Source organism: Phialemonium atrogriseum (assembly GCF_030411735.1).
Source record: "Phialemonium atrogriseum strain 8032-3 unplaced genomic scaffold QBC33scaffold_25, whole genome shotgun sequence".
Taxonomy (NCBI): domain Eukaryota; kingdom Fungi; phylum Ascomycota; class Sordariomycetes; order Cephalothecales; family Cephalothecaceae; genus Phialemonium; species Phialemonium atrogriseum.
The window spans coordinates 45,315-70,600 of record NW_026848162.1 but is presented as its reverse complement, the minus strand read 5'-3'; the positions used below and the strand labels follow the sequence as shown (position 1 = coordinate 70,600).

The following is a 25,286-nucleotide window of genomic DNA, read 5'->3' as shown; positions in this document are numbered from 1 at the left end:
GATGCATAGCACACTCAGCTCTCACACTGCCGGAAAAGCGAGACATGTAAATGACCATGTCGGTGTTGTTGTCCCTTCCAACCTGCAGCCGAAAGGGATGGCTACAATGAGTTGTTGATCTGAGAGACACGGGGGAGATGGACCGACGAACAATGTTTTCGCTCGCAGGTCAAAACTTCGTCCCCGACCTTCCGGAAACCGTCTGCCGAGATTGGATCTTGACGTCTAAACGACAAGACAGCTGGCTCTGATATTCCCCGTCCTCGTTAGACACCTTGTATAGCATAGGAATACGGCTTGCAGCTTTGGCAGTCATTCTTCGCCCCCGAAATCTCAGCCAAAAAATGAGGGTAGTCGTCTTCGGCGCTTCAGGGGTGCAGGGCGCCGCACAGGTAGCCGCCGTCGCCCGCGCCGGACACCACCCCGTCGCCGTCAGCCGCAGCCCGAAGCCGCTCCAGATCGACGGGCAGACCGTCGAGACTGCGGCCGCCGACTTCACCGACCAAGCCGCTCTCGACAGCGCCGTCCGAGGCGCCGACATCGTCTTCCTCAACCTCCCCTCGACCTCCTTCCAGGAGGCCGAGCCCGTGATCGCGGCAGCCAAGGCAGTCGGCGAGGCCGTCATGCGGGCCCCCAGCGTCCAGCTGGTCGTCTTCAACACCAGCATGCCCGTGCCCCCCTCCAGCCACGGCATCGAGGCGCAGGAGCACCGGCGCGAGATCCGCGACCTCCTGCGGGCCAGGGGCATCCCCCTGGTCAGCATCCAGCCCGTCGTCTTCCTGGACAACCTCCTCGAGGGCTGGGCCCTGCCGCCGATCCTCGACACCTCCACCGTTGTCTACTGCCACGCCGAAACCCTCGACGTCTCGTGGATCTGCCACGACGACCTCGCCCGCCTCATGGTCGCCGCCATGGAGCGCGGCCCGGGGATCGTCGCCGGCCGCGACTTCGCCGTCGGAGGGCCCGAGACGGTGCGCCTGGCGCAGCTGACCGAGAGGTTGGCGCGCGGGTGGGGCCGGCCGCTGGACCACGAGAGCCAGTCTGTTGACGAGTTCTGCGACCGCATCAGCGAGGCGATGGGAGCGCGTTCGGGCCTCGACGCTGCTGTTGTCGTCGACCAGATGCGCCGAGCCTATACTTGGTATAATGAGGCGCCTGAGAGGCCGTTCCGGGTCGACATGGGACCCGTGCTGGAGGAGCTGCCGGCGGCGCTCACGACGATCGAGGAGTGGGCTCGGCGGCATCCGCTTCCGGACCGGGGGTAAGGGTTCTGGTCGAGGCGGGACGGGGCATCCATTGGCTACTTTAACTCGAAGCGCATGGAGGTGGTGTGGGTCTCGATTGCATTTAGACTTGGTCACGCATTATACGGAAGCCTTGGGAATACTTACCTGGAATGCTGTAGTTCAACAACCGCATGAAATGTCGTTTCCCCACTTCTTCCGACATTGACTAGGTAGGTATCTGCACCTAATAATCGGGTAATGAGGCAGTGAAGTTCCGCGTAGCTCGATAGCTTGAGAGGTAGCACAGGCAAGGGAGGAGGGCTGGGTGCGACTTGGTTCACAAGCATGGGCCTCACATATCAACCCACAAGGGTTCAACAACCACAATGTTAGTAAGATCTGCTGCCGTGAATGGAATTCCATACTATTTAAAGGCATGGCTTTCGAGCAACAATGAGGACGGCAAGCGACCGATATCCCTTATACAACCGTGAACCTATGACAGTTCAATTTCAGCTCTGATGGGTGAGTCCCCAAATGTCAATAGCCTTGAGGCTACATTTTTCTCTTTTTTGGCTATTTTCTTCCATACCTCAGTGACCTCTTTCTGTCTTCTGGTCCTAAAACTTCGCGAAGTAACGGACACCAGACATCCTTGCACCGTTAATATGGTACCTTGACAAGTGCGCCTCTTTCCAGCTATCATATGCCATCCACATATAACATTACCTCTCCCACTGCCGTCCTTAGCGTACGTTATTCAAGGCCCCGGGTAAGTGTACCCTTTATACGTCAGCGAAAAGAGACATTAGCCAGGAGCATCCGCCCTGCCGCGGCATTGGCACTCGGCCGGCCCGCTTCCAACTAGGAGCCCGCAGCCCGGGCGGGAAGATGGCCTGGGCATGGTTGTTGTGGTTGTACAACACAGTGCCGACCTGCGATACCAGAGATTTGTCTCCAAATTGCTGCCCGAAGCCCGGGATGAGCAGTTCCGTCTGTGAGACTTTCAATCATCCTCTAGAATTCCGATATTCTTGGTTTTCTGCACAGGCAGTGGCTAGGGCCGCCTGGCTCAAAGTTCACCGCTATTGATTCTACGATGCTTGTCACACTATTAGCTGGGACCCTGTAGTCTGCTAACCGATCGTGGTAAGCTAACCTTGCATTCTCAACCTTGAGTAATTTCCCTCGCTTGGACTCGTTGGTATCTTTGCCATGGCGACTCATACGAAGAGTAGTCGGTCAACGGAACGACGGGTAGATCCGAGTGCTCAGGGGTCTTAGGGGCCCCGTCCTTGTGCTTAGGACGCTGGAGCTTTCGCTGGAAACGAGAGAAGAGAGCCTTGATGTGAGATGAAGCCTTTTTCTTCGGATGTTTCAAGCTCTTGAGGGCTTCAAGAGTCTCGCAGAACTCGTACTCAAAACCGTCTTGCCCCCGGATGAGTGTCTCAATGCCGCAGCAGTGCAAAGCGAGTGAGTCTAGGGCACTAGTCCTGCCCGCTTGGACGGACTCCCTGGACCAGATCTCCCAGAGGAACTCCGCAATCAAAGAAATATAGTTCAGCCTCTTTGATTTGGACGTCAGTCGGAACTTCGATGAGAGCTTCAACGTAGGCAAGATCCTGAATGTGGCTCCTTCTAGTATTTTTTGCAGAGCAATCAAGACGGGGATGACCGAAGACGACGTCGATCTGTCGACGTGTTTCTCCCCTGAATGATCCATAATAGTGACGAGAAAGTGTATGAAATACCCCCAAAAGGCGTCGTGCGACGGATTGATGTAGCCATCCCCCTGTACAAGTCGTTTCCGACTGTTCTTCACCAGGTCCTTCGAGTTACGTTTCGAGAAAATACACTCCCGGATTGTCAGATAGCTATCGGGGATATTGGCCGCCATCGATGTCCTTACTCGAATATCGGTTTCCTCGGTAAAATGTAGCAGCATGTGAAAGGCTGTGAAGCGGTGATCGATCTCGGCAATCTCCACGTGATTCCGGAGATCCGGCTCCGGACTCTGGATCAAGCACGCGAATATGAAGGATTCCGGGTACGCCAGCTTCATTCTGGCACACCCAGCGCTGACAGATGCATTGAAAACCGTGAGCTGCTCCGTAAACGAGCTGAAGAGAGCAGGATCGTGCCAGTGAAATCGGATAACTCTGAGAAATTCTGGCAGATATGCTTTGTGGAATGTTTCTCTCGTGGTTTGGTCCAGCGCCTGCTCGTAGCTCAGCATGTGGGCAATGCGTGCACTGACCATTGTGCAGTCAGTTTCACTTCGTTGCGGGTAGGGCAGGGCTTTGATCTCTCTCAGAGCCGAAGATACGAGTGCCTCGTCTGCGTGGAAGAGGGGACCCGAGGAAGCCCGTATCCTGTCCCACACGACTCCGATGCGGAGGAATTCCGTCACGGTTCGGTGGATAAAATCGACCTTCTTGTTGAAAGCTGAAAACGCCAACGACGAGCGATGTTCTCGTGTCTCGATGAGTCCGCAACAGCGGCTCCGGAGCCGGCCTTCGGTGGCTTCGCATCGCCACACTTCCGCATTCGGCTCGATGGCTTCGATGGCTGCCGTCAGGGACCCGGAATAGTCTTCGTCTTCGGCAAATGACAACTGCAAGAGATAGAGCTCCACGTCCATCTCCATGCTTCGCAGGACCAGTTGGAGATACTTGGAACCCAGCACGCGGTGCTCCTGGCTCATGGCACCCAGCATGTGTTCGTATAGCTTTTCCAGGTCCGATGGCAGCTTTTCGATCTCGGCTTCCAGCTCGGCGACCGAGTCGTAGTCCTGGAGACGGGCCTTTAGTCTCTTCACGACAAGTATAACCCAGAGGAAGACGCCGCAGGCTTTCGAAGTGACGCTTTCGATCATCTGTGTTGTAAAGCCCTTCTGGTATGCCTCCATCTTGGCCATGAGCGGGTCGGAATCGAGCTTGTCCTTGACGTAGAGGGTGATGTCGGCCCGGGTAAGGTCCTGGAGGTGCAGTTTAGGGCAGTGGGAGAACTTTGCGACGCACGCCTGTATCGGACGGCTCGAGACCAGAATTTTGATGGATGGAGCATTGGTTGCCTCAGCGAACAAGTCGCAGATGTCGTTGTGGTCGCCCGAATACTCATCTAATCCGTCTACAAAGAAGAAGAGCCGGACGTCCTTGGGAATCGAGTCTACCAGCCTCGAGAAGGCCACTCTTATCTCCAAGTGGTCGAGTTCGACGGTGGGCGTCAGGATTTTCCCAGCCAAGATCGACCGGCACACGTCCGGGAAGAGAACGGGGCACATCTCGGGCCTGCACGAGAGGAAATAGAACAGCAGGCTTCGAAGCAGGCCTGTCTGGGATTTCTGGACCGGGGAGCCCGCGTACCAGAAGTAAAAAGACCCGGTGATGAGCTCGGTTCCCGCGGACTCTGCCACCCACTCTTGCAGGTACCCGTCAGTTCTGCGGTCCTGCTGGAGGAACTTCATCAGCGAAGACTTCCCCGAGCCAGCCTTGCCGCATAGCCAGTAGCAGCCGTTCCCGTGCTTGAGCCAGTCGCCGAGGTTGTCCCAAAGTGCCTCGCCTTCAGGGTTGGACGGGGCCCAAACCCACTCGAAAGTGTCACGGTATGTCTGTGGGATGGACTCTTTCCTGTAGCTAATCTCTCGGAAATGAAGAGAGTCGAGAAGCTTCCTGCTAAAGTTGGGTGGTGTGGGCCGCCTGCTGAAGTCGAGCAGAGGCCCCGTCATCGTGTTCTCTTGGTGGTGATACGTCGTTGTGGTCTTCAGGAGATCGGAGCGGCTCATCTGCTCGACAAACTTGGCTCCCGTCCGGTGGCCAGTGATCGCCTGAGAAGTTCCATTTCGGGCGGTGAAGATGGCCGCCATGGTCTCTTCGTGTTTCTGGTGAATCGTGTTCACGATGTCCTGCGTGCTGATGGACACGACCTCCACGATTTCTCGGCCGGAGTCTTGAAGACGATCTAGCTTCTTATTCTGCGCGTCATGGTGACTGTTGAGTACCAAGAGCAGCCTCAAGGTAAGCTGGGAGCGGTATTCCGTAAGCCGGAGGGCCAGCGTCTCGACATGTTCCCTCTGCCAGACAGAACAGAGAGCAGCCAGGAAGGTGGCCCATCTTGCATTCTTGCCCTTCTTGGCAACGAGCGATTTTAGACAGTCAGAAATCTCGGCGGCAAGCAGCTCGCATTGCCTAGCGAGGCCATAGAGACTGAGCTCCTCTTCGGACAACTCGGCTGCCTCGAGCGTCTGATAGCGTGTCTGCAGGCCACACCCGATATCTGCCAGATGGCCTGCCGCCTCCCCCACACGAGCGACCGTGACTGTGGACCCGGCGTCCATCACCTCCTTGGTTGCGTGGAACAGTTTGGAGCCGAAGTCCAGGAATTGTGCAACTGCACTGGCAAGGCCGAGCGCCGAGAGGGGATCCATTGCAGGAAACGGCTCCTAGGAGTACATATTTTTGAGGCTTCGGGATGAGTGACAGACGAAGGATACTATTAATTCGAATTTTAAGTGAGGGAAAAGAAACATGGAAGGTTGGCAAGGCTCAAGGCAGACCATCATTGCCATGGGGCATAGCATTGATTGAGCACACCGCCGGGCTCAGCTGGTGTGGCTGAGCAAATGTTGCATGATGCGCCACAGTGATCTCGCATCACGTCGGCGTCCTCCTGAATCTGACCAGCTTTTGCACTCGACTATCCCGTCCTGTCACCTCCCCCCTGCTATACACCTGGGCTAGTTTAACATCTAGAGTGAGTGTGGGCAACGTATCCTCATTTCGGGCTATATATTGAAGCATACTAGAATGGGAAGAAAGAAAGGGATCCCGGCAGGGGAATCGTCAAGCACCCCAGATTCTATACCCCTGCAGCTCTTCCTCGGTTATGCAGGAAGAGCCCATTTTACTGCCAAAAGTAGGCTTAGCTACATTGGTCCTGGGGCGGGTTATCACTCGGGTATCCACGGATACTCTGCCCACCCATAAAGATCGATGAAGTCCGAGTTCTCCTGGAACCCATCGTAAACGCCTCCGAGTTTACGGGTGGAAAGAAGTCCACAATGTCCCGAACCGCGTGCTAGTCGGCCCCTTGTCCCACTGCAGCGTGTGTTGCTGTTTAAGCTCCAGGCCACCTTCGATCCGTCGTTTTAGGTCAATTTCGTCCCGGCACGTTGCTCGAGATCCGTGCGATAGTATTCGTTCGCGATGCTTGGCCTCCTTGTACAGAACCGGATGCGGCGTGACCTGGAGACGGTTATACAGCTCCTGGCAGTCGGCGGCGACGCAGATATGGGCCACCGCCCTCAGCGCGCAGGGTCTGCGGCGGGCGAGCTCGGCAAGCGTGGTCGCGCGCGGCCGCAGGGGATACCAGATAATGTATGACAGGTCACTCTCCTCGGCCGTTGTGGCCAGGGACAAGTCGTTGCACATGATAAGGCGTGCAACGATGGCAATCTTGATTCCCAAACAGTCGGAACCGGGGCTCAAAGCTGCCTGCCTGCTCTCCAGCTCGTCTAACCACCACTTAGCGAACATGGTGTTGTGGCAAATGCCGCGGATGATGCAGAAGTACTCTATATGCATCAAGGGCGGCCGCCGGAGCCGGGCGTCGCGATCCACATTGCCTTCGTAGGCTGCCATGAAGATGAGAAGATCCTTGTTGGTTGTGGGCAGGTCCGCCGAGAGCGGCGAGTAGAGTCACTGCACCTCGACCGAGGCCAGGGGCTGAGGCAGCCTGCCGACGTCTTCCTCGCCGAGAAAGCCGTCCTCCATGATGTCAAAGCTGCAGTCTATCCGCAGGTAACCCGTGACGACATCAGCAAGTGCTTGTCGAAGGACAAGCACAGAACGTAGCTGGCTATCTCCGTTAAGGGAGACACCAGCCCATGGATGTTCCAAGTTCACCGTCCCTGTGCAATCATCCATGACGGCGTACCTGACGGGACGCGTGACAATATAGTTGAAGATAGCACCGCTAGTCTTGAAGTTGTCTCTCGCCTCCTCGGCTAGAGAGACATATGGTAGGAAGTCCAGCTGGCGATACAAGTCTGTATAACCTGCCACTGCGCATGCCCACCCGAAGTGATAGCGCATGGCCGGGTACCCGCGAGCCAACTCGCGGTACGTTTCCTCTGTTGCCTTGTCCGGGTGCCAAATACAGTAGGGAAATACTTCGGGATCGGCCATGTCGGGAACAATGTTGCTCATGATTAGGCGAGCGTGACAGGCGGGCAAAGTCCGAGTCATCCTCCGCGGCACATGGCTTCACCACCTCGGCAGAGTTAACAAAGGCTTCGTGATGCCTTATCACATAGACGACGCATTGGCGGGCTTGATAACTGGAAAGCTGAGAGTAGGGTCGGCATTTAGCAATGTTCTCTGAGCTTTGGTCAAATCGATGGGGCCTCGACATGATGATTGTGATGGTGATAAAGATATCCTTACAAGGTTGTGATGCCGGCAGCAGGGGATTGATGGGGTAAATGGCAGGAGAGTGGGATAACGCTCTTCGAGGTTCTCTCAGGGAACGGAGAACAAGTGGGCCTCTAAGCTAGGCAGCGAGTCAAGCGGAGATCGAATACGGACTGGAACGCGGAACACAGAGGGAACATGGAGAGAGAACAGACCAGAACACAGACACATGGCCGCAGAACCTATCACAGATACACAGCCACAGCACCTATCACAGGGCGGGATGAGAAATAGCTTGCACAATGTCATTCAGCCAGTCGATTAGCCGGTCTAGCGACATCCCAGAGGATCATCATTGCTCTAGGCTTTTCGACCTGCCATAGGAAGTGTTTGCGTTGATCTAAGGTCACAGTCTACTCCTACAGCACCATGATACCAACAAGATGGGATCAGATAATAAGACGAATGCATAAGTACGTCCTGAGACAGTCTCTATTTCTCTGCTTCTTGCCAACCTCGTCCATTCCCAGATATCCAAGACTCCCATTTTCCCAAATCCCCTCAGACGACTCATACCGCGGCCACTCTCACACCACTTCTCTTAGACTTGTCCGCCAGGTTCATGGTAGGGCTTTACCTTGCGAATTTCCTTTCTGTTATTGTTTTCGTGTTCCGTTGCTGTTGACGAGAGAGTTTGGGATTTTGCCCCCGACTTTGCCAAAGATATTATCCCTCCATTCCCTCCTCTGACTAATCCCGATGGTACCAATATCTCCGTGAAGAACCTGAGGGGTGCCCGCCTGTATGGATTCAAGGGCTGCTCACATGAGGAGGCGAATGAGATCACACAAGCATATGACGACTTCCATGTCTTGGCTGATCAGCCAGCGGTGTATAATAACATAGGCTGGAGAACCAGGGCAGCAACCGACTTCTGGTGTCCGGGCTCTGGGAGAAACGTGGTCCCAGCCAACACTCGCGCGGAAATTCAGCGTAAGTAAGGGGCCTTTCCAGACTTATCAGCGAGATTGCATCAGCGAGATTGCCTGTGTGCCGGCTAACGTCACCCCTAGAGATTTTTTTCTGCAGCCCAACAGGTATACTCGTTCCCTTGGGCTTGGCAGCCGCCATGGCTCTCGTGGCGATATCTATGGATCGAGGTATGTCCTTGAGTCTCTACCTTCCCACCATCATTCTGACAAGCATTACAGATTCGCTGCAGCGACAGCAAGCATGGACCATCCAGTACCGATCCAGACAACGTGTGCGGCGATGCCAAACCTAACGATGGAAAATGTCCCGATGGACGGTCTCCAGGCACTAGAGGTCCGAATGTTGCCCAAGCATTCAGTGATCCAGCACCAAGTGACTCGAGATACAGTCGAATACCTTTTGTAACGCCTTCTTCTCATTACCGACCTTCAAGGAAGCCATGGATTCCGGCAAAAAGCTACCTGTCAAGTCCAGGAATGATTTGGAGTTGTGGAACAACAGGGCTCGTTGCTTCTTCCACGAAATCGTCCATCTTGACTACTTCATGAACGCAGGGTCTGACGGCAACGCCAAGAGCTCATACGTCTCGGATTTGGAGATCGCCTATATCCCTCCTCGTAAGACCCGCCTTGAGTGGCACATCTGCTACGGGTTCTACCATGCCAAAATGCTCAGGAAAATGGGTTGACGACGATCCCCAATACTCGGGTTACTTTACCCAGCGAAACGCGGACAGCTATGCGTACTTTGCTCTTGCGAAATATGTGGAGAAGCTGACCGGCCGGTACCCAAGCAGTCCCAGGGTCCTGGGAGAAGGAAGCCACGGGAGAGCCCGCGGGACGCACAAACACATCAGGACCCCACGCTACGTCAAGGCAGAATTCCGCAGGGCCAAGATGCGGACTTGTTCCAGGGGAGGAAGTTGTGGATGACACGGTGTTTCCGGGTTGTAGTGACAAAGTTGGCCCAAAGGCAGTCGCTGGTCAGGCTGCCTCTTAGCAGCGCGCCCAAGTGGGAGAATTGCTCTGTGGTATCTGCGACTAGGAAGTGTTGTGTTTGCTAGGTGGTACGAGCTATTACCTGTTTCCTTGATTCCAACTCCCCGTCCCGGCGCCCCCGCCCCCTTTCCTCCCGGGGCCCAGCTTTGTCGGGGCGGTTCTCACCGTCCTTCAGGTATAGGGTCAAATAGGTGAAACCAACTCGCCTCGGGAGTAGAATGGTGCCGGCCTGGCTACCGAGCCCAGACATAGGCCCGAGGGATCTGCTGATCCGTTGAGGGAGGAATGGATTGCGGTGCTGACCGCATCATGGGGCCTTTAGATCGAGATGGTCGATTGAATTCCAACGGTTGCCGTTCCACCTGTTTCGTTCGTGGAACCTCAGTCTAAACGTTGAGTGACACCCACTCGCTTAAAACCTGGCATTGATTGGTCTGTCACTGGATCCGTAGTATGATATCGATCAAGACTTGATGGCCACAACCTCGGCGAGATGCGGTTGATCTTCGAGGGTACTGTAGGGTCCAGGGATGTCCCATTTTTTGTGCAAGAGTGGCTGTTGGTGACATCGTGCAAAATAAGTTTTGGGGGCTGACCAATCGGCGACGGCCCAAGATGATTACGCATTTCCTTTCTCAACAGGCAGGCACCTTTTCCCGATTTCACTCACTTTCCTCCTTTCAAATCTCCCCAACTACTATCCGCATCGACTTGAGCACAGCGCTGCTTACCATCTTGCCCACTTGAAGAATGTGGGTCGTTGACTATATCCGCGATCTTGTCAATCCAAGGCGTCCCTACGAGGCAAGCCCTGTACGCCAAGCCCTGTACGCCGAGGCCCCCCCTGTGTCTGTACGAGCAAGCCACACCCCCCACGCCCTTCGACAGAGCGCACTGTCTTTGGCACAACCTCTGTTTCGCTTTGGGGATGGCCGTCCCGAGGCGGATTCATTGTTCTCGAGCTTGTGTCGCCGGTAGATTTCGACTTCCTGGGCCTGGACCCCGTCCACCCGCCAATGCGCCGCGACCCCGACCAGGACGCCGAGGACAGGTTCTGCCAACAGCTGCTCCTGCTAGGCGCCAAGTGGTTCGACAGCCGCAAACGATACTATTTCATTTTAGAAGTCGAGGATGACGAGAAACCTGCTATCATTGAACTCGAAGAGGGCGACACGCCATTGCCGACGAGAATGGAACGGCGATTGGTCAAGGTCGGCATACAGAGTGGGCCGAACCCAGGACTGTGGGTTGCCGAGTATGAAACTACCATGTACGGCTTCCGGGAGAAGCGCAACTTTGTTCCAACCTGGGCGTCAAAAGTGACACTGGCGATGACAATGGAGCAGAGGTGCGAGATTCTGAAGAATATGGGAGCAAAGTTTTTCGCAACTCTCGACGACTACGATGGTGCCGGCTGCTTGAAGGCTTGGAAGGAGAAGAGTCAGGGTGAGGTTGGACCCCTCGTTCAGACACATTATACTAGCCCGCCAGCTGTCAGCCATTCCGGACCCACGATGCCATGTTGATTGAAGCCCTGGCACCACCGAGGACCCTTCTGCTGGCAATCTGAGTTCGACAGAGTGGCTAAAAAAAGAAAACTGCTGCTATGTATATGAGTGTTCAAGAACCCTTTTACTTAACAAATACAAGTTCTTACGTATCTCCGTTGAAGAACCCTAGCCTTGTGCCCCGCGGCCCCACTGAAAATACCAACGTCAACGGTGCGTCATCCCCGGAATGCCAAGCCGGCATGACGTTGCATCCCTGTCAAGTGTCAACAACTCTCCAGGTCTGTCTCTTTTAACCTCTCCTTTCGGATGTTCTGCATCGTAGGCCACGATGCAAAACTCTCTTAACTACTCTACCGTGGCGCCCCCATAACGCCTGCACCTTGTTCAATTAGTATTTTGCAGGGATCGCAAAGCATGGAGCTCTGTGCCGAGCCAGTAATCCAGAGTCGCAACTCCATTGAGGATGTTTGGGGACCACGCACTCCTTATAAAGATGAATGGCCAACCCGAGTGGACCAGACATGCGACGAAGAGCCCGAAAAATGGGTCCAGAGTGCATGTGTTCTTTGCAGGTGAACCACCCCGCTTCTAAATATTCGGACCCAGGCTTAGGTACTTACTTACCCCATGGAAGCAATGGCTGCGGGCTGGACATTGGCGTCAAAAACGGAAAGGTCGTCGGCGTGCGCGGACGCGCGACTGACCGAGTGAATAAGGGGCGACTGGGGCCAAAGGGCCTGCACGGGTAAGCAAGCATTCGAAGCCCCGGGCTCTAGGCATAGGCAGGACAGAACTCCCCAGCTTCGGTTAAAAGATCGCTCATTGTTCTCGCGTCGGCAGGTGGAAAGCCATCAATCACAAGGACAGGCTCACTCATCCCATGATCCGGAAGAATGGGCAGCTCGAGCCGGCGTCGTGGGACGAAGCTATGGACCTCATCGTCGCCAAGTCCAAAGAACTTCAGGAGCACTTGACCAACCACAGCATCGCATTCTATACGACTGGCCAGCTCTTCTTGGAGGAGTACTATGCCCTGGCGCTCGTCGGCAAGGCCGGTCTGCACACGCTCCATATGTGAGATGCCCCTGCTTGAATCAAACCCGGAGCACATCTTGGAAGACACATATATATAATATGTTCATCTAACTAACTGGCCGTTTCAGGGATGGAAACACACGGCTTTGCACCGCCACTGCAGCGGCATCGATGCGAGAATCCTTCGGCTCTGATGGTCAACCCAGTTCATACACGGACATAGACCACACAGACTGCCTCTTCATGGTGGGGCACAACATGGCAGCAACCCAAACCGTCCTTTGGTCGAGAGTATTGGACCGTCTAGAAGGACCCCAACCCCCGCGGCTCATCGTCGTTGACCCGCGCCTGTCCGAGACTGCGCGCAGGGCCACCGTCCATCTCGCCCCTCGCATAGGCACCAACCTGGCATTGCTGAACGGCATCCAGCATCTGATGCTGCAGAATGGCTGGATAGACGAAGACTTCATCTCGAAGCATACTGTCGGCCTGAGCGACCTGAGAGCGACGGTCGAGAACTACGACCCCGCGACCGTCCAAGAGCTGACAGGAGTCCCCATTGCGCAGCTCGAAGAGGCCGCCAGGATTCTCGGGACGACAAAGAGCCTCCTCTCCACCGCCCTGCAGGGCGTGTACCAGTCCAACCAGGCCACGGCCAGCGCATGCCAGATCAACAACATCAACCTGCTCCGGGGCCTGATCGGCAAGGCCGGCAGCGGCGTCCTCCAGATGAACGGCCAGCCGACCGCGCAGAACAACCGAGAGGCCGGCTGCGACGGCGAGTTCCCGGGCTTCCGCAACCACCAGAACCCGCGCCACATGGCCGACCTGGCGCGCCTGTGGAACATCGACCCGATCCGGGTGCCGCACTGGAACGAGCCGACCCACGTACAGAACCTGTTCAACTTCATCGAGAACGGCTCCGTCCGCATGATCTGGATATCGGGCACGAATCCCCTGGTTAGCCTGCCCAACCTGCCGCGCGTGCGGGGTCTCCTGACACAACCCGAGCTCTTCGTGGTGTGCCAGGACATCTATCTCACCGAAACCGCGGCCGTCGCCGACGTCGTGCTCCCCGCTGCCCAGTGGGGGGAGAAGACGGGGTGTTTCACCAACGTCGACCGCACCGTCCACATCTCCCACAAGGCAGTCGACCCCCCGGGCGAGTGCAAGTCCGACCTCGATATCTTCTTAGACTACGGCAGGAGGATGGGGTTCAAGGACAAGGACGGCGACGACCTTCTTCCCTGGAAGTCTCCGGAGGAAGTCTTCGAGGCTTGGAAGAAGGTGTCCCGCGGGCGGCCGTGTGACTATAGCGGCCTGAGCTACGAGCGGCTGACGGGCGGGTCGGGGGTCCAGTGGCCGTGTAACGAGGAGAACCCAAACGGCACCGAGAGGCTGTTCTCTAATGGTGTCTTCTACACCGACACGGACTACTGCGAGAGCTTCGGCCACGACCTAGAGACGGGGGCGCCGTACACGGAGGAGGAGTACAAGGCCCTGAACCCGGCCGGGAGGGCCATCCTCAAGGCGTGCCACTACACGGCGCCAATGGAGGGGCCAGACGAAGAATTCCCACTTAGGCTGTCCACCGGCCGGAACGTACACCATTTTCACACCCGAACCAAGACGGGGAGGACGGTGCTGCAGAAGGCTTGTCCGGAGCCGGAGGTCAGGATCTCCGAGAAGGATGCCGAGAGGTTTGGCGTCAAGGATGGCGAGATGGTTATTGTACGGTCGAGACGAGGCGCCGTGGAGATGATACTCCGGGTTGGACGTATCAAGGAGGGGCAGGCGTTCATGCCGTTTCACTTTGGCTATTGGGATTCTACCGATGGGAGGGCCAGGGCAGCCAACGAGCTGACAACCGGTAAGAGAGGCCACTCCCCCAATGGCCCGGGTGGGCGTGGCAGTGCCCTATTGAGACTGATTGCCTATGGTGCTAGAACGGTGGGATCCAATCTCGAAGCAACCGACTTTCAAAGCTGGAGCGGTCAAGATTGAGAAGATACTAGTGGACAAGGACAAAGTACGCATCCGAGAACAGCAAACAGCCGCGACCGAGAAGGCGGCCCTCAAAGACGCAGTCGGCACGACTTCAACCGACGACCTCACCAACCGCGAGCGGCAGCTCGAACAATGGCTAGGCGAGACATACGAGACGACAGTGCAGCTCCTCGACATCTACGAGCACCTGATGCCCCGCCTAATCCATGACCTCGAGGTGGAGGGCGGCCTACGGGTGGCGCACCGCATCGCGGAGGAGATGCGCGCGAGGCTGGAGCCGCAGGTGGCCAAGCTGGGGGAGAACCGGCAGCGCGGCAGGCACCGCGCGCACATCCTCCGGGAGGCGCTGTTCCCGCCCGAGGACGCGCGCCGGAGCCCGTACGAGGTGCTCGAGACGCTGCAGGGGCTCGCCGTGTATCTCGCGCACATCCAGTCGTCGCTGACGGCCCTGCAGCCGACGGCGCAGGCCATGTGGGACGGGGAGTTCTTCGACGCCGTCATGTTTGCGCAACGGTGCCTCCATCGGATGCAGGCGTGGGTCACGCAGCAGATCAAGGTGCGGAGTCCGCAGACGCTGCTTGTCCCGATTCGGACCGCTGGGGGGTGATCGTGGATCTCTTCCTCCTTCTCGGGGTCCGAACAATAGGTATAAAAACTAGTAATTGGCTTGATTGGCAACCAGTTATCCGATGAAACAACGTGAGAGGAACCCTGATCGCGTGCGGAACTGGGAAGTCGCGGCTCCTAACGGGGGCGAACCGGTGTTAATTAATGGGTATGATGCGTAGACTCGCAGAAATGATCGGCGGGGCGGCATAACGTCACCAGTACCGTCGGCTTGGATCCAGTCATCCTGGCATCCAATCGCCTAAAATGCACTTATCAATATGCGCGTAGAGCATGTTTAGCCCAGACACTCATACTCTTGACGTCATGCCTTCCACCAGACCTCATTGTGGACGGCCCGTGTGGAATTGATTGTATCAATCGCTCTCAGTTGAGAGAGATCGGGATGGCTAGCACCAAGAGTACCATTCCTCCACACAAATGCAAGGTGGAATGCCGCTCGTTTGAGCCAGTCGTAATCCCTCGTATCCAAGCTCACTCCCCGACATGGCACTATCCTACTCGGCCGCGCTCGAGAGGCTGCAGGAAGTAGCCCAATCCCTCCGAGCCTGCCGCACACGGCAGCAAGAAAGCGTCCCCCTAGAAGATGCAGTAGGCCGAATCGCCTCATGCGACCTCGCCAGCCCCAAGTCCACGCCCGAGCACGACACCTCGGCGATGGACGGGTACGCGATCCGCTCGCAGGCGACAACCGCGGCGTCACTCGAGAACCCAGCCGTGTTCAGGATTCACGGCACCGTCGCGGCCGGAGACGACCCACGGCACCTCGTCGCGGTACCGGACGGAGACGGGGTCGAGCCGTGCGTCGAGATCATGACGGGCGGGATCTTCCCGGACGGCGCGCCGGAGTTCGATGCGTGCGTCAAGGTCGAGGATACCCTCCTCGCGACGGCTCGGGGGCGGGGCTGCGAGAGGTACGTCCTCGTCACGAAGCCGGTGAACCCGAATGCGAATCGGAGATTTGCCGGCAACGACATTGGAAAGGGGGACGTGATAGTGAAAAGAGGCGAGACCATCCGATTATCCCACCTCATGCCTCTCGCCTCCGTCGGCTTCGAGTCGGCCCCCGTTCTTCGGAAACTGCGCGTCGGCGTCTTCTCGACCGGCAAGGAGCTCGTGAGAGGCAAGGGCGGCGCAGCGGACGTGAACGGGCCGTACCTAACCGCGGCGCTGAGGGACATGGCCGTTGATGCAGACTTCCTGGGGACGCTTGATGACGACCCCGCCACGCTCCAATATCACCTACAGAGAGAGGCAGACTCGGCTCTCTACGATGTCATACTGACCAGCGGGGCGGTATCAGTCGGGAAGTTTGACTTTGTTCGCCAGGTCTTGGATCGCATGAGCGCCGAGATCGTGTTCCATGGTCTGGCAATACGGCCGGGACATCCTGTGCTCTTTGCCCTCGTTCCTTCCGCGGATAGGAAGACGGCGTTCTTTGGTCTTCCCGGAAACCCAGGGGCTGCGGCTGCTTGCTTCCGGTTCCTCGTCGTCCCGTATCTACGCTCGGTCCAGGGGCAGGGGCTGGAACAGGCCGAGATGGCGAGTCTAAGACATTCCCCGGATCACAACCGACATAAAAATACGGGACCGGGCCGGGAACTAGACTCTTTCCGTCACGGGGTCCTGGAGGCCATTAACGGGGGGTTGGTAGTCGAGGCCACCGAGCAGCAGAGCCCGGCAAAGTTGTGGCCATTCATCAGGGCCAACTGTTGGATACACGTCGAGAGAGACCGTGAACTGGAGGAAGCAGGCCTCGTGAAGTGCTATCCAATCTCGCCAGGGAATGTAGCCGCGGCCTCGTAATTATCGGTGCAGCAGTCGCGGCGGCTTGACTGCCCCCGGTGGGTAGTCGAGGAAATGCAACAAGCCTGCTGCGGGTTCATCAAGATCAATATCATGGATGGTAATAATATCGTACCACGGGGACCCTGGGGTGTCTAGGTATGTTGGATCTGTGGCGCTTCTTCAGGGCGGTCAAGCACGGAGTTCTTCACAATAGTTCTAGATATTAGCAGCCGCATTTTGCATCGCACATGGTCGAAATTCGACAAAGCAGATCTTTGGTAGAGACGCCTGCAGTAGTCTCATATCTGAAGAAGGGATTTACCATGGTCCCATTTTCCCCCCCGAAAAGACAACAGACTTTACAGGACTTGTTCGCTCTGGCTCTAGTCTGCCGGACATACGGGATGACGAAGATGGTGTAATTATGGTAGAAACAATAATAGCGTCTCTTGACCAATGTTAGCATTCTATTACGTGTTTGGTACCTCCATGGTCATTGATCCCTTCCAATCACGTCATTCCAGGAAACACGGACTTTATTCATGGCGTGGCTGTGGGGCTTCCGACAGGGACCTTTCGCAGTGGTTACGACAGGATCTCCGGTATTTCCGCGCCATCCCGACGTAATTAATACCATGTTAGTGCATTTCTCCACGCCTTTTCCTGGCCGTCCTTGGACCACAATAATCATGTATCAACTTCTTTTAATCTTTCTCCTTGGCAGCTAGCAGTAGACTGTCAAGGTGACAACTGGCTGCCACGTGTTTCTCGATATGCAGCCGCCAAACGAGTCACCAACCTCTCCCGCCCGGCTGGCCCTCTACAACTTCACTTCACGATGGTTCCTCGTCCCTCAGGGGACCGGCATCACCGCCGTGATCCTGCACCAGCTGGACTACCAGTTCCACGGCCTCCAGATCATCTCCTACATCTTCTGGGTCATGACGATAACCCTCCTCCTCACCATGGTCCTCGTCTACACCATCCGCTGCATATGCTTCCCCCGGAAGGTCCTCACCGCGCTCAGCCGGGAGATGGACGAGCTAGCCTGTCTTAACAGCATCACCATCTCCTTCACCTCCATTATCCAAATGATGGCTCTCACGCTGGTGCAGGGTTGGGGCAAGGGTTGGGGCATCGCCGCCTACGTCCTCTGGTGGATCAACACCGCCATGGCGATTCTGGGGACCGTCATCGTCCCCTTCGTCTTCATCAGCCTCTACGCCAAGGGAGTACCGTATCTGTCTCCGACCACTCGGCTGCCGCTCATCTCGGCCCTGACCGCCGCGGCCGGCGGCGGGACCATCTGCCAGTACGCCGAGATCAGCAGCCAGCTCCAGATCCCCGTCATCGTGGTGTCGTACCTGCTCGTCGGCATGGCCCTTCCTCTCGCCTTCGGCCTGGACGTCCTTGTCTGGGCCCGGCTCGTCAAGCGCCTCGACAGGCAACACGTGTTCCAGGAGATGATCCTCTGCGGGCCCTGGGGCCAGGGGAGCTTCGCGTTGCAGGGTTTGGGCGGGGCGGTCATGCAGGGCAGCTTTGCCGCCTACGCCAGCGGCACCTTTCTCACGGCAAAAGCGGCCGAGCCGGTGGGCTTCGCGAGCATATTTCTGGGGGTCTTGGCATGGGGTATGGGCACGTTTTGGTGGATCTTCGCGATACTTAACATCCTGTTTGCTGCCATTAATCACTGGCGATGGAGAGGAATACCGTTTAGCCTTGCGACATGGTCTGTCGTCTTCCCTTGGGTGAGCCATGAACTAGCCGGTCTTCAACTTGTCCCCACCGCCGCTGACAAATCATGTTTGCTTAGGGAGTGTACACGAATGCGGCAGTGCAGCTTGGGAAGCTACTTGATTCGGCGGCGTTCAAGGTATGGTCGACAGCATTGGCCATTATGCTGGTCATCATATGGCTCATGAACATGTTTATGACGATCAAGGGCGTTATTTCCGGTTCCTTGCTTGGCATGGATAAGGGATGGAAGGTCAAGGTCTGCGAGAAACCAGATGAAGAACAGGGGCGGGCTGGCATGAGCAACGGGAAGGTCAAGCCATAGTGCAAGTAGGGAAAGCTCAAAGGCTCGTTGGGAGAGTAATTTTGACATAGCACTCTCTTGATATATCCCTCAATATCGGGGACGCCATAGTTCCCAAGACCAATAGACTGCAGCCGCTTAACACAAGTATCTAAATCCGACTTCCCGCCTCCCGGCCTGTTCGGCGTCAACATCTACACCAGCTCCGAGTGTCCCCTGCGCGAGCTCTGTCTCCGCAGCCTCGAGATTCTTGTTCTCGCGGATGTGAACGAAGCGCAACAAGAGCGCCAACAAAGCAACAAGCAAACAGATGACGGTATTGGCACTCCCACCCGGAACGTACTGTGGCGCCGCTGAAGATGGGTACATGTATGACCCGTATATGCTGGCCGTGTTGCCGATCATGTTGGCGATGGCAATGCACGCGGAGCGCTTAACCAGTGGGCGTGGGAAGGAGTTGGCGACCCACGAGACGATGATTTGGTCTGTGAATCAAATGTCAGGGTCCGGATGATGCAGGAGACATTTTGATGGGTTGGTTGGACTTACAAGCCGAAACTGCCCCCATCGGCATTAGAAACATGGCGAAGAATCTAGGTCCGACTGCAGTTGTCGCTGTTGCGATGGCGTTTCCGATTACTGCCACAAGCATCAGGCCGATGATGTGGAGGGAGCGGTCCTTTGTCTTGGCCGACGTCCAGGTTACGCAGACCGAGATGAGGAAGGTTGCGAACTGTGAGATCTCGGGCATTAGTATAACATCCTTGAGTAAGAGGAGGGGGGGGGGGGGGGGGGGATGTATTGGACAGCATAATTACCCAGACTGGTGCTGTCAACCACAGTGTGGTGATGGGGCCATAGCCCAGCGTTCCCACAATACTGGGGAAGAAGTACTGGAACGTTTGGCTGAGCAAGCTAACGTGTTGCAGCAAGACGAACAGATACAGTCTATAGTCCTTCACTGCAAGCTTGATGCCCGCCCAGGTGGATTTTGCGTGCCGGATGTCTTCCTCCTTGATATCGGCAATCAAGCGCCAGGCAGCGAATGCCCTTTCTTCCTCACTCAACCAGCGCGTCGTGTGCGGATAGTCCGGCAGCACAAATGCCGAGATGATGGCAAAGAATATGGTGATTGTGCCTTCCTGTGTATCTTGTCAGTCTCTGGCCAGCACACACGTCTCACCTTGCCATCTCCCCCCCTCCACTCACAATGATGAACAACCACCTCCAGCCCGCGAGCCCCTGCGCACCACTAAGGTTTCCCAAAATACCCGCCCCAAGCAAGCCGCCAAACATATTCGCCAGCGCGTTCCCTGAGTAGAACCACGCGACGCGCCGCGTCAGCTCGGCGCGCGTGTACCACGAGCTCATGAGGAAGATGGCGCCCGGAAAGAAGGGGGCCTCGACGAAGCCGAGGAAGAAGCGCACGGCCACGAGGCCCGGGAAGCTGTGCACGGCGGCGTTGCAGGTCGAGACGGCTCCCCACAGCGCCGTGGCGCTGGCGAGGTATAGCGACGGCCGCACCCGGGTGATGAGCATGTTGGACGGCAGCTGCATGAGCAGGTAGCCGACGAAGAAGATGGACGTCGCCAGGTTGAAATCAGTGCCGCTCATGCCGAGGTCTGCCTCGAGGGTTCCCTGGCGGGCCTGGGCGAGGTTGGACCGGTCGAGGAAGTTGAGGAGGTACATGACAATGAGGAAGGGGATGAGGTGCATGTCGACTTTTCGGACGAGCTTCTTTTCTGTCTGCCGGCGCCATGCTTCGTCCCGGCCTTCGAAGTGCTCTGTAAAGGCTCTAGCCGCATCGTGTGTGTCCTGGACTCCTGCGTCCTTCTTCTCTTCGAGCTCGACACTCACCGGCTTATCGTCCATCTTTCTCCTGATATCTCGCGTTTGTAGAGAGCAGTGTCCGTAGCGCTATTACGGCACCTGACCTGAACAAATCCGGCGGCTCTTTTGAACCTTATATCTGTCCATCCCCCTCCAGCTGCTTCCCCCGCAGAATTGCTCCACATTAGAGGCTTCCCCACATCTCCTCCCCCGCGCAACAGATCTGCGATCGGTGTTCCCGAGACGTTAGTGATCGGCGCACCAAGACAAAAGCCAAGGAAACAACGACACGCCGGGTCATGCAACGGCAGTTAAACCGACGTCTTCCGAGAGATATCTGGCCCACAATGCACCGAAGGCCGAGGTCTAGAATGACATGGGTATTGGCAGGACTGGGCTGTCGCAGGAATGTCAATCTTGTACGTTGCACAAAGACACCTTAGCGTAGATAAATTCTTGGGGTGAGAATGTCTTGGCGCGCGGGCAATAAGAAATGCGACTGCGACAGTGGAAAACGACCGCGGCGGGCGACGGGAACTGCCGTGACGCTAAGCAACGACGACTACGGCGGCAACTGCCTCGGCGTCGCTGTCGTACGGAAGGCGTAGCTCGGCCACCGAATCCGATGTTAAGAACGCAACTTTGCCCGCTGGGGAGACTGGTCCCTCCCTCCGGGGGGGATGGTCCCAGCTGAGAGGCGGGGAGACTAGGGTTTGGGTCAAAAGTTTTACCAGCGCCGAGGAGATGCCGAATTGAGCCACCTCTTGCCATTTCTTCAGGAGAACGCCTCCTCGCTCAGGGGTAAAATGAAAATCCAACACCTACTTGACAATAAAACGGGCCAAAGTCCTGGATTTAACACAGTGAGGCAAAACAACAACAGCAGGGAAAGTAGTAAAATCCAACCGACAGTCGAGTACAGCTTATCAGCCAGCAAAACAAAAGGCGTGTGGTGCTAGGCTATCGACTAGATGGTGCCGAGGGTGATGACGATGCCGGGTACACGTGACCAGTGGGCACGGACTGCACCATTTCGTGGTGAAAGGGCGACGGCGACGGCGACATGAACTGTAACCACGATAGCCATTGTAACAGACGGTGACGGTGACGATGACAGTATTTCAACAGTAACAGCAATAGCGGCAACAGTAATGTGACAAACAGAATTTCTGCCCCTCCTTTCTCCAATCCTCTGGCCCCACTCCGTGGACCCCTTAGCTGGCCCCCTGAGACAGCTACTTTACATTGACATGCCGGCCATTTCCTGACCATTACCGGGCAGTTGATCGAGCCCTATTATACACGTGATTAGCCCTGGGTCCTTTACATCTGAAGGACATGGAGAACTTACATCCATCGAGCTCCTCGTTCACGAAGTTCTTGACGGAGCACTTGTTCATCTCGGCCGCGGTCTGCGACTTGAGGGGGCGGCCATTTTCACAGGCGTTGAACATGCAGGACGAGTCCATGGCCTGCTGGAGCGTGTCGCCCTTCCAGCCAAAGATGTAGTCGGCGTGGGTGCCGTATCCGTTGTTGTCGCCAAAGCTCAGCACGAACGGGTTCGAGCCATCCGCAGGCCACATGTCGGCAAAATCCTGCGTTCGCCACAAGGCCTCATATGCCACCTGCGGCATCCGGACGGGATGCGAGGCTGGGCAGGGACCGGAGGCTTGGAATGCCTCCTTCACCGTGTTGTACATGTGAGACTGGTGGTCGGGGCTGTCGAGGTTCTTGCCGTCCCAGCATCTAGAAACTGGTCAGAGAATGGGGACTCAACCATAGCAAGGGAGCTAACTAACGCGGGGAAGTGATGGACAGTCATGATACCGGCCTTGCAGGGCTTCGTGGGGAAGTCGGGGAGCTCAGGGAACCTCGTCCCGGTGGTATCTAGGCAGACGAAGCGAAGGCCGATATGTCCCTTGGCATCGTTGAGGTTGTCAGTTGATACAGAGCCGACTGTCATGCGGAAGCCCTGGTCTAGTTAGTCTCTTATGGTCGCATAAACGCCAAATACCGTTGTACTCACTGGCTTGAAAGCTGTGATCTTCTCATTGCCGTTTGAGCTGAAATCCTGCTGCGTGTAATAGACAGTCATTCCACCGTTGATGCCGTTAGGCAAAGCAGCATTCTCCTGCATTGGTACACGCTTGTACGAGCCGTTCGAGTGCTTGAAGAACAAGGTGGCGGTCCAGTAGTTAGAGAAGTCCTCGGAGAAGGTGCAGGTTGTGCAGGTGGCCTGCTCGCCAATGTCCCCCGACATGGTCGCATTGAAGGCATTACCCCCCACGATCTTTTTTTTTGAGCAGCAAATATCAGTATGGAATATCTTCTTGGAACAAATCTGCAAGGAACCATATTACCTGGTGGAGATGGGCGGAAGGGATCTTGTCAGGCTCGACGAGGGGATCGAGGCGCTGGATGGTCAGAGTCGAGCATCCAAAGCGAAGCGCCGCCTCGGAAGGCGCAATGAGCGCAAGAGCGAGAGAAAGCCACTTCATCTTTGCGGGATGGAAGTCAGTGACGTGACGATGGAGATCGGAGAAGGCTCAAAAGCAGGGGAGCCTATATGTAGAATTCCTCACCACCGCCAGAACAAGATTAAAAAGATTCTCCCACGCTGTGAAAACTTGCCGTCTGCTAACTAACCAGGATACTTGATACTATATCATTTATCCGTCATCTATGTAAATCCGTGGGTGAAGGGTCCAATCCTGCAAATGTTTTCCCCGCAATTTCTTTACAAAAATTAGCCCAGATTCCGCCTAGAATTTACTAGCCAACCCTATTGGGGGGAATCTTGGTGGTTTGTATACTTACTTACGAGAGTTGGCACGGAAGATCTCGCATCAAACTGCAGACAACCTCCAAATTAAAAGGTACTCACTGGCAATTAATAAAGTTAGGACCGCCCACATCACTCTGCCTTATCCCTGACATGCAGTACTATGGGATGAGATGGGATGTTGGGCCTTGTACGACCTAGAAGCTCGCAAAAGGACATTCCTAAAATATGAGAGGTCCATTTTATATTATCCCGCCTAATAGAGTTAGAGCCATTCGTGGCGAACCGGGCTTGGCAGGTGTTTCAGGGGGCCAGGAGGTGCAAGGGGATTTAGCGCTGGTGCAAGTCTGGAGACAAGTGCCGAGAGAAGCCCGGGCTGGTGTAAGTCGTCCAGATTAACGACGGCTACGATACTGATGGATGTCACGGGAGGGCATCACAGGAGATGCTGCGTACGAAAGACGCAGGTCCTTGCTTCAATAATCAGCAAAACCTGGAGAATATCCTTCGGTAGGCACATATCTCAGGTTTGTAGACCCTTCGAGATCATAATTATAAGATTGTGGGAGTTAATTATGACCTCATCTGTGGACAAGAGAAGGACTAGCAAAGACAGCAGCTGATGTTCAATTAGAGATGGATTAACCATTATAGATTTATAGACGGGCGCTGGAGTGTGTAGAGAAAGCTATTTATAACTTTCTCAAGGCTCCGGCGAGGATTCGCCAACCAGCAAGACTCGTTGCCTGGTCGCTCGAGGGCCTGAGTTTATTTCGCAGTGGGATACCGCAGGGTATATACTGGCTTCCTGGTGGCAAAGGTTTGCACATCTTGCTTCTTGCGCACACATTGCGTGATTTGTTGATCAACAATTATCACCTTTGCTTTTCATTCCTGGCGCTCTAGACATGAGTGTTACTTCTAGAGTGATACATCCACGCGTTGCGCCCACTCCAGCGTCTCCCTTTGCTCCCACTCAAGCTTCCGGGTTCATGAATGTCCCCAAGTAGTCGACCTTGCCCAGCGGAACACCCTTCATGCGCAGGATGCTATACGCCGTCTGGAGATGAAAGAAGAAGTTGGGGACGGCGTAGGTCAGGACGTAATCCTTGCCGGAGAGATGCTTCGTGCCCGCGGGGCCGAGGCTCAGCTCCACCGTGGCGGTCTCCTTGCCCTCGACCTTCTTGGGGTCGACGGCCTTGAGCAGGGCGACGGTCTTCTCACACCGGGCGATGAGCTCGTCGAGTGTCTTCTCGTTGTCCTCCCAGACCTCGGCCTCTTCGCCCGTCAGCCGCCAGACGGACTTCTTGGCCGTGTTGGAGGCTGTCTGGACCTGGAAGGTGAGGGGGAGCATGTCCTCGCAGAGCTTGGCGTCGGGGAAGGAGGCGGCATCGGGGTGCTCTGCGGCCTTCTTGAGGATGTTGGCCAGGGTGGTCATGCCACGCCGGAGCAGGACGATGTTTGTGTCGTAGACGCTGAGGCCGGCCATATTGATGGTTGATGGAGGGGCGACGGGGTAAAAGAGACGAGGTAGAAGAGACGAGGCGCTGCTTTTTGGCGGAGGTAGAGAGACTGAAGGCACGAGATTGGTAAAGTCGATGAAGGAGCGCGAGCTGGGTAGGGAATGAGAATGGGAATGCTTTGGATGTCCTGACTTGTAGTCGAGCCCAATTGATGCGGGGAAGCTCCTGAGCTAAATACCCCTCACCGCCTGGACTCAGGGCGGACATCTAGCACATTCGACGCTGGGTGGATTAATAATCCACGACTGTATTGGGCGCCCGTCCCCCTAGCCAGCTCTCCACCTGCGGACCCCCTGAGCGTCAATTGGGCCGAGCTGACAAATGCATGAAATCAACGAAACTGCCACGTTGTTCAGTCGAGCTGCTCACCGCCAGCTGCATCATCCAAACTTTACAGTGGGGGGGGGGGGGGGGGGGGGGGGGGGGGGGTGGGGGTTTTTACCAAATTTTTTTTGTGCCGAATAAAAAAAAGAGATGGGGTTTTACCGGAGCTGTGGGGGGACGGTTGTTAAAGGCCG

General features: G+C 56.1%; 10 protein-coding genes across 10 annotated transcripts; 5 read left to right on the top strand and 5 right to left on the bottom strand.

Moving 5' to 3' along the window:
* Positions 1-344: 344 nt before the first annotated feature.
* On the top strand, positions 345-1,265 carry QBC33DRAFT_561952 (uncharacterized protein; the record flags this gene model as incomplete). Its single annotated transcript, XM_060430171.1, has 1 exon — positions 345-1,265. The coding sequence occupies one exon, from the start codon at positions 345-347 to the stop codon at positions 1,263-1,265; it is 921 nt and encodes a 306-aa protein (XP_060280421.1).
* A 1,062-nt stretch (positions 1,266-2,327) lies between these two features.
* On the bottom strand, positions 2,328-5,905 carry QBC33DRAFT_201658 (uncharacterized protein). The gene is made up of 2 exons (XM_060422590.1): positions 2,386-5,905; position 2,328 (listed from the first exon to the last, which is right to left on the bottom strand). The coding sequence occupies exon 1, from the start codon at positions 5,650-5,652 to the stop codon at positions 2,395-2,397; it is 3,258 nt and encodes a 1,085-aa protein (XP_060280420.1). The 5' UTR covers positions 5,653-5,905; the 3' UTR covers position 2,328; positions 2,386-2,394.
* Positions 5,906-6,237: 332 nt separating this feature from the next.
* Positions 6,238-7,432, bottom strand: QBC33DRAFT_595411 (uncharacterized protein; the record flags this gene model as incomplete). The annotated part of the gene is made up of 2 exons (XM_060431827.1): positions 6,238-6,880; positions 6,932-7,432. 2 exons carry the CDS (start codon positions 7,430-7,432, stop codon positions 6,263-6,265), a joined length of 1,119 nt encoding a protein of 372 aa, XP_060280419.1. The 3' UTR covers positions 6,238-6,262.
* Positions 7,433-10,304: 2,872 nt separating this feature from the next.
* QBC33DRAFT_547497 (uncharacterized protein) lies at positions 10,305-11,291 on the top strand. The gene has a single exon (XM_060428745.1). It carries the CDS (start codon positions 10,644-10,646, stop codon positions 11,151-11,153), a length of 510 nt encoding a protein of 169 aa, XP_060280418.1. The 5' UTR covers positions 10,305-10,643; the 3' UTR covers positions 11,154-11,291.
* A 261-nt stretch (positions 11,292-11,552) lies between these two features.
* On the top strand, positions 11,553-14,787 carry QBC33DRAFT_457848 (nitrate reductase; the record flags this gene model as incomplete). The annotated part of the gene is made up of 5 exons (XM_060424871.1): positions 11,553-11,710; positions 11,773-11,883; positions 11,979-12,212; positions 12,302-14,043; positions 14,120-14,787. The coding sequence occupies 5 exons, from the start codon at positions 11,553-11,555 to the stop codon at positions 14,785-14,787; spliced, it is 2,913 nt and encodes a 970-aa protein (XP_060280417.1).
* Positions 14,788-15,032: 245 nt separating this feature from the next.
* QBC33DRAFT_201632 (Molybdopterin molybdenumtransferase) lies at positions 15,033-16,716 on the top strand. Its single transcript, XM_060422589.1, has one exon. It carries the CDS (start codon positions 15,294-15,296, stop codon positions 16,611-16,613), a length of 1,320 nt encoding a protein of 439 aa, XP_060280416.1. The 5' UTR covers positions 15,033-15,293; the 3' UTR covers positions 16,614-16,716.
* Positions 16,717-17,214: 498 nt separating this feature from the next.
* Positions 17,215-18,781, top strand: QBC33DRAFT_547489 (putative malic acid transport protein). The gene is made up of 2 exons (XM_060428744.1): positions 17,215-18,343; positions 18,409-18,781. The coding sequence occupies exons 1-2, from the start codon at positions 17,369-17,371 to the stop codon at positions 18,652-18,654; spliced, it is 1,221 nt and encodes a 406-aa protein (XP_060280415.1). The 5' UTR covers positions 17,215-17,368; the 3' UTR covers positions 18,655-18,781.
* Positions 18,772-20,671, bottom strand: QBC33DRAFT_497744 (major facilitator superfamily domain-containing protein; the record flags this gene model as incomplete). The annotated part of the gene is made up of 4 exons (XM_060425599.1): positions 19,843-20,671; positions 19,452-19,775; positions 19,183-19,366; positions 18,772-19,118 (listed from the first exon to the last, which is right to left on the bottom strand). The coding sequence occupies exons 1-4, from the start codon at positions 20,503-20,505 to the stop codon at positions 18,772-18,774; spliced, it is 1,518 nt and encodes a 505-aa protein (XP_060280414.1). The 5' UTR covers positions 20,506-20,671.
* An 892-nt stretch (positions 20,672-21,563) lies between these two features.
* Positions 21,564-23,113, bottom strand: QBC33DRAFT_478054 (uncharacterized protein). The gene is made up of 5 exons (XM_060425282.1): positions 22,824-23,113; positions 22,490-22,753; positions 22,263-22,435; positions 21,815-22,209; positions 21,564-21,756 (listed from the first exon to the last, which is right to left on the bottom strand). The coding sequence occupies exons 1-5, from the start codon at positions 22,959-22,961 to the stop codon at positions 21,704-21,706; spliced, it is 1,023 nt and encodes a 340-aa protein (XP_060280413.1). The 5' UTR covers positions 22,962-23,113; the 3' UTR covers positions 21,564-21,703.
* A 752-nt stretch (positions 23,114-23,865) lies between these two features.
* On the bottom strand, positions 23,866-24,955 carry QBC33DRAFT_547486 (helix-turn-helix-domain-containing protein type protein). Its single transcript, XM_060428743.1, has one exon. The coding sequence runs from the start codon at positions 24,732-24,734 to the stop codon at positions 24,222-24,224; it is 513 nt and encodes a 170-aa protein (XP_060280412.1). The 5' UTR covers positions 24,735-24,955; the 3' UTR covers positions 23,866-24,221.
* Positions 24,956-25,286: the final 331 nt, after the last annotated feature.

Bases quoted from the DNA above. Each gene is read 5' to 3' on its own strand.
- QBC33DRAFT_201658 (XM_060422590.1), bottom strand. From the start codon at position 5,652: ATGGATCCCCTCTCGGCGCTCGGCCTTGCCAGTGCAGTTGCACAATTC.
- QBC33DRAFT_547497 (XM_060428745.1), top strand. From the start codon at position 10,644: ATGCGCCGCGACCCCGACCAGGACGCCGAGGACAGGTTCTGCCAACAG.
- QBC33DRAFT_201632 (XM_060422589.1), top strand. From the start codon at position 15,294: ATGGCACTATCCTACTCGGCCGCGCTCGAGAGGCTGCAGGAAGTAGCC.
- QBC33DRAFT_547489 (XM_060428744.1), top strand. From the start codon at position 17,369: ATGCAGCCGCCAAACGAGTCACCAACCTCTCCCGCCCGGCTGGCCCTC. The intron at 18,344-18,408 runs GTGAGCCATGAA...ATGTTTGCTTAG, and splicing joins GGTCTGTCGTCTTCCCTTGG to GGAGTGTACACGAATGCGGC.
- QBC33DRAFT_478054 (XM_060425282.1), bottom strand. From the start codon at position 22,961: ATGAAGTGGCTTTCTCTCGCTCTTGCGCTCATTGCGCCTTCCGAGGCG. The intron at 22,436-22,489 runs GTGAGTACAACG...TAACTAGACCAG, and splicing joins AGATCACAGCTTTCAAGCCA to GGCTTCCGCATGACAGTCGG. The intron at 21,757-21,814 runs GTAAGTTCTCCA...CGTGTATAATAG, and splicing joins GAACGAGGAGCTCGATGGAT to GGCTCGATCAACTGCCCGGT.
- QBC33DRAFT_547486 (XM_060428743.1), bottom strand. From the start codon at position 24,734: ATGGCCGGCCTCAGCGTCTACGACACAAACATCGTCCTGCTCCGGCGT.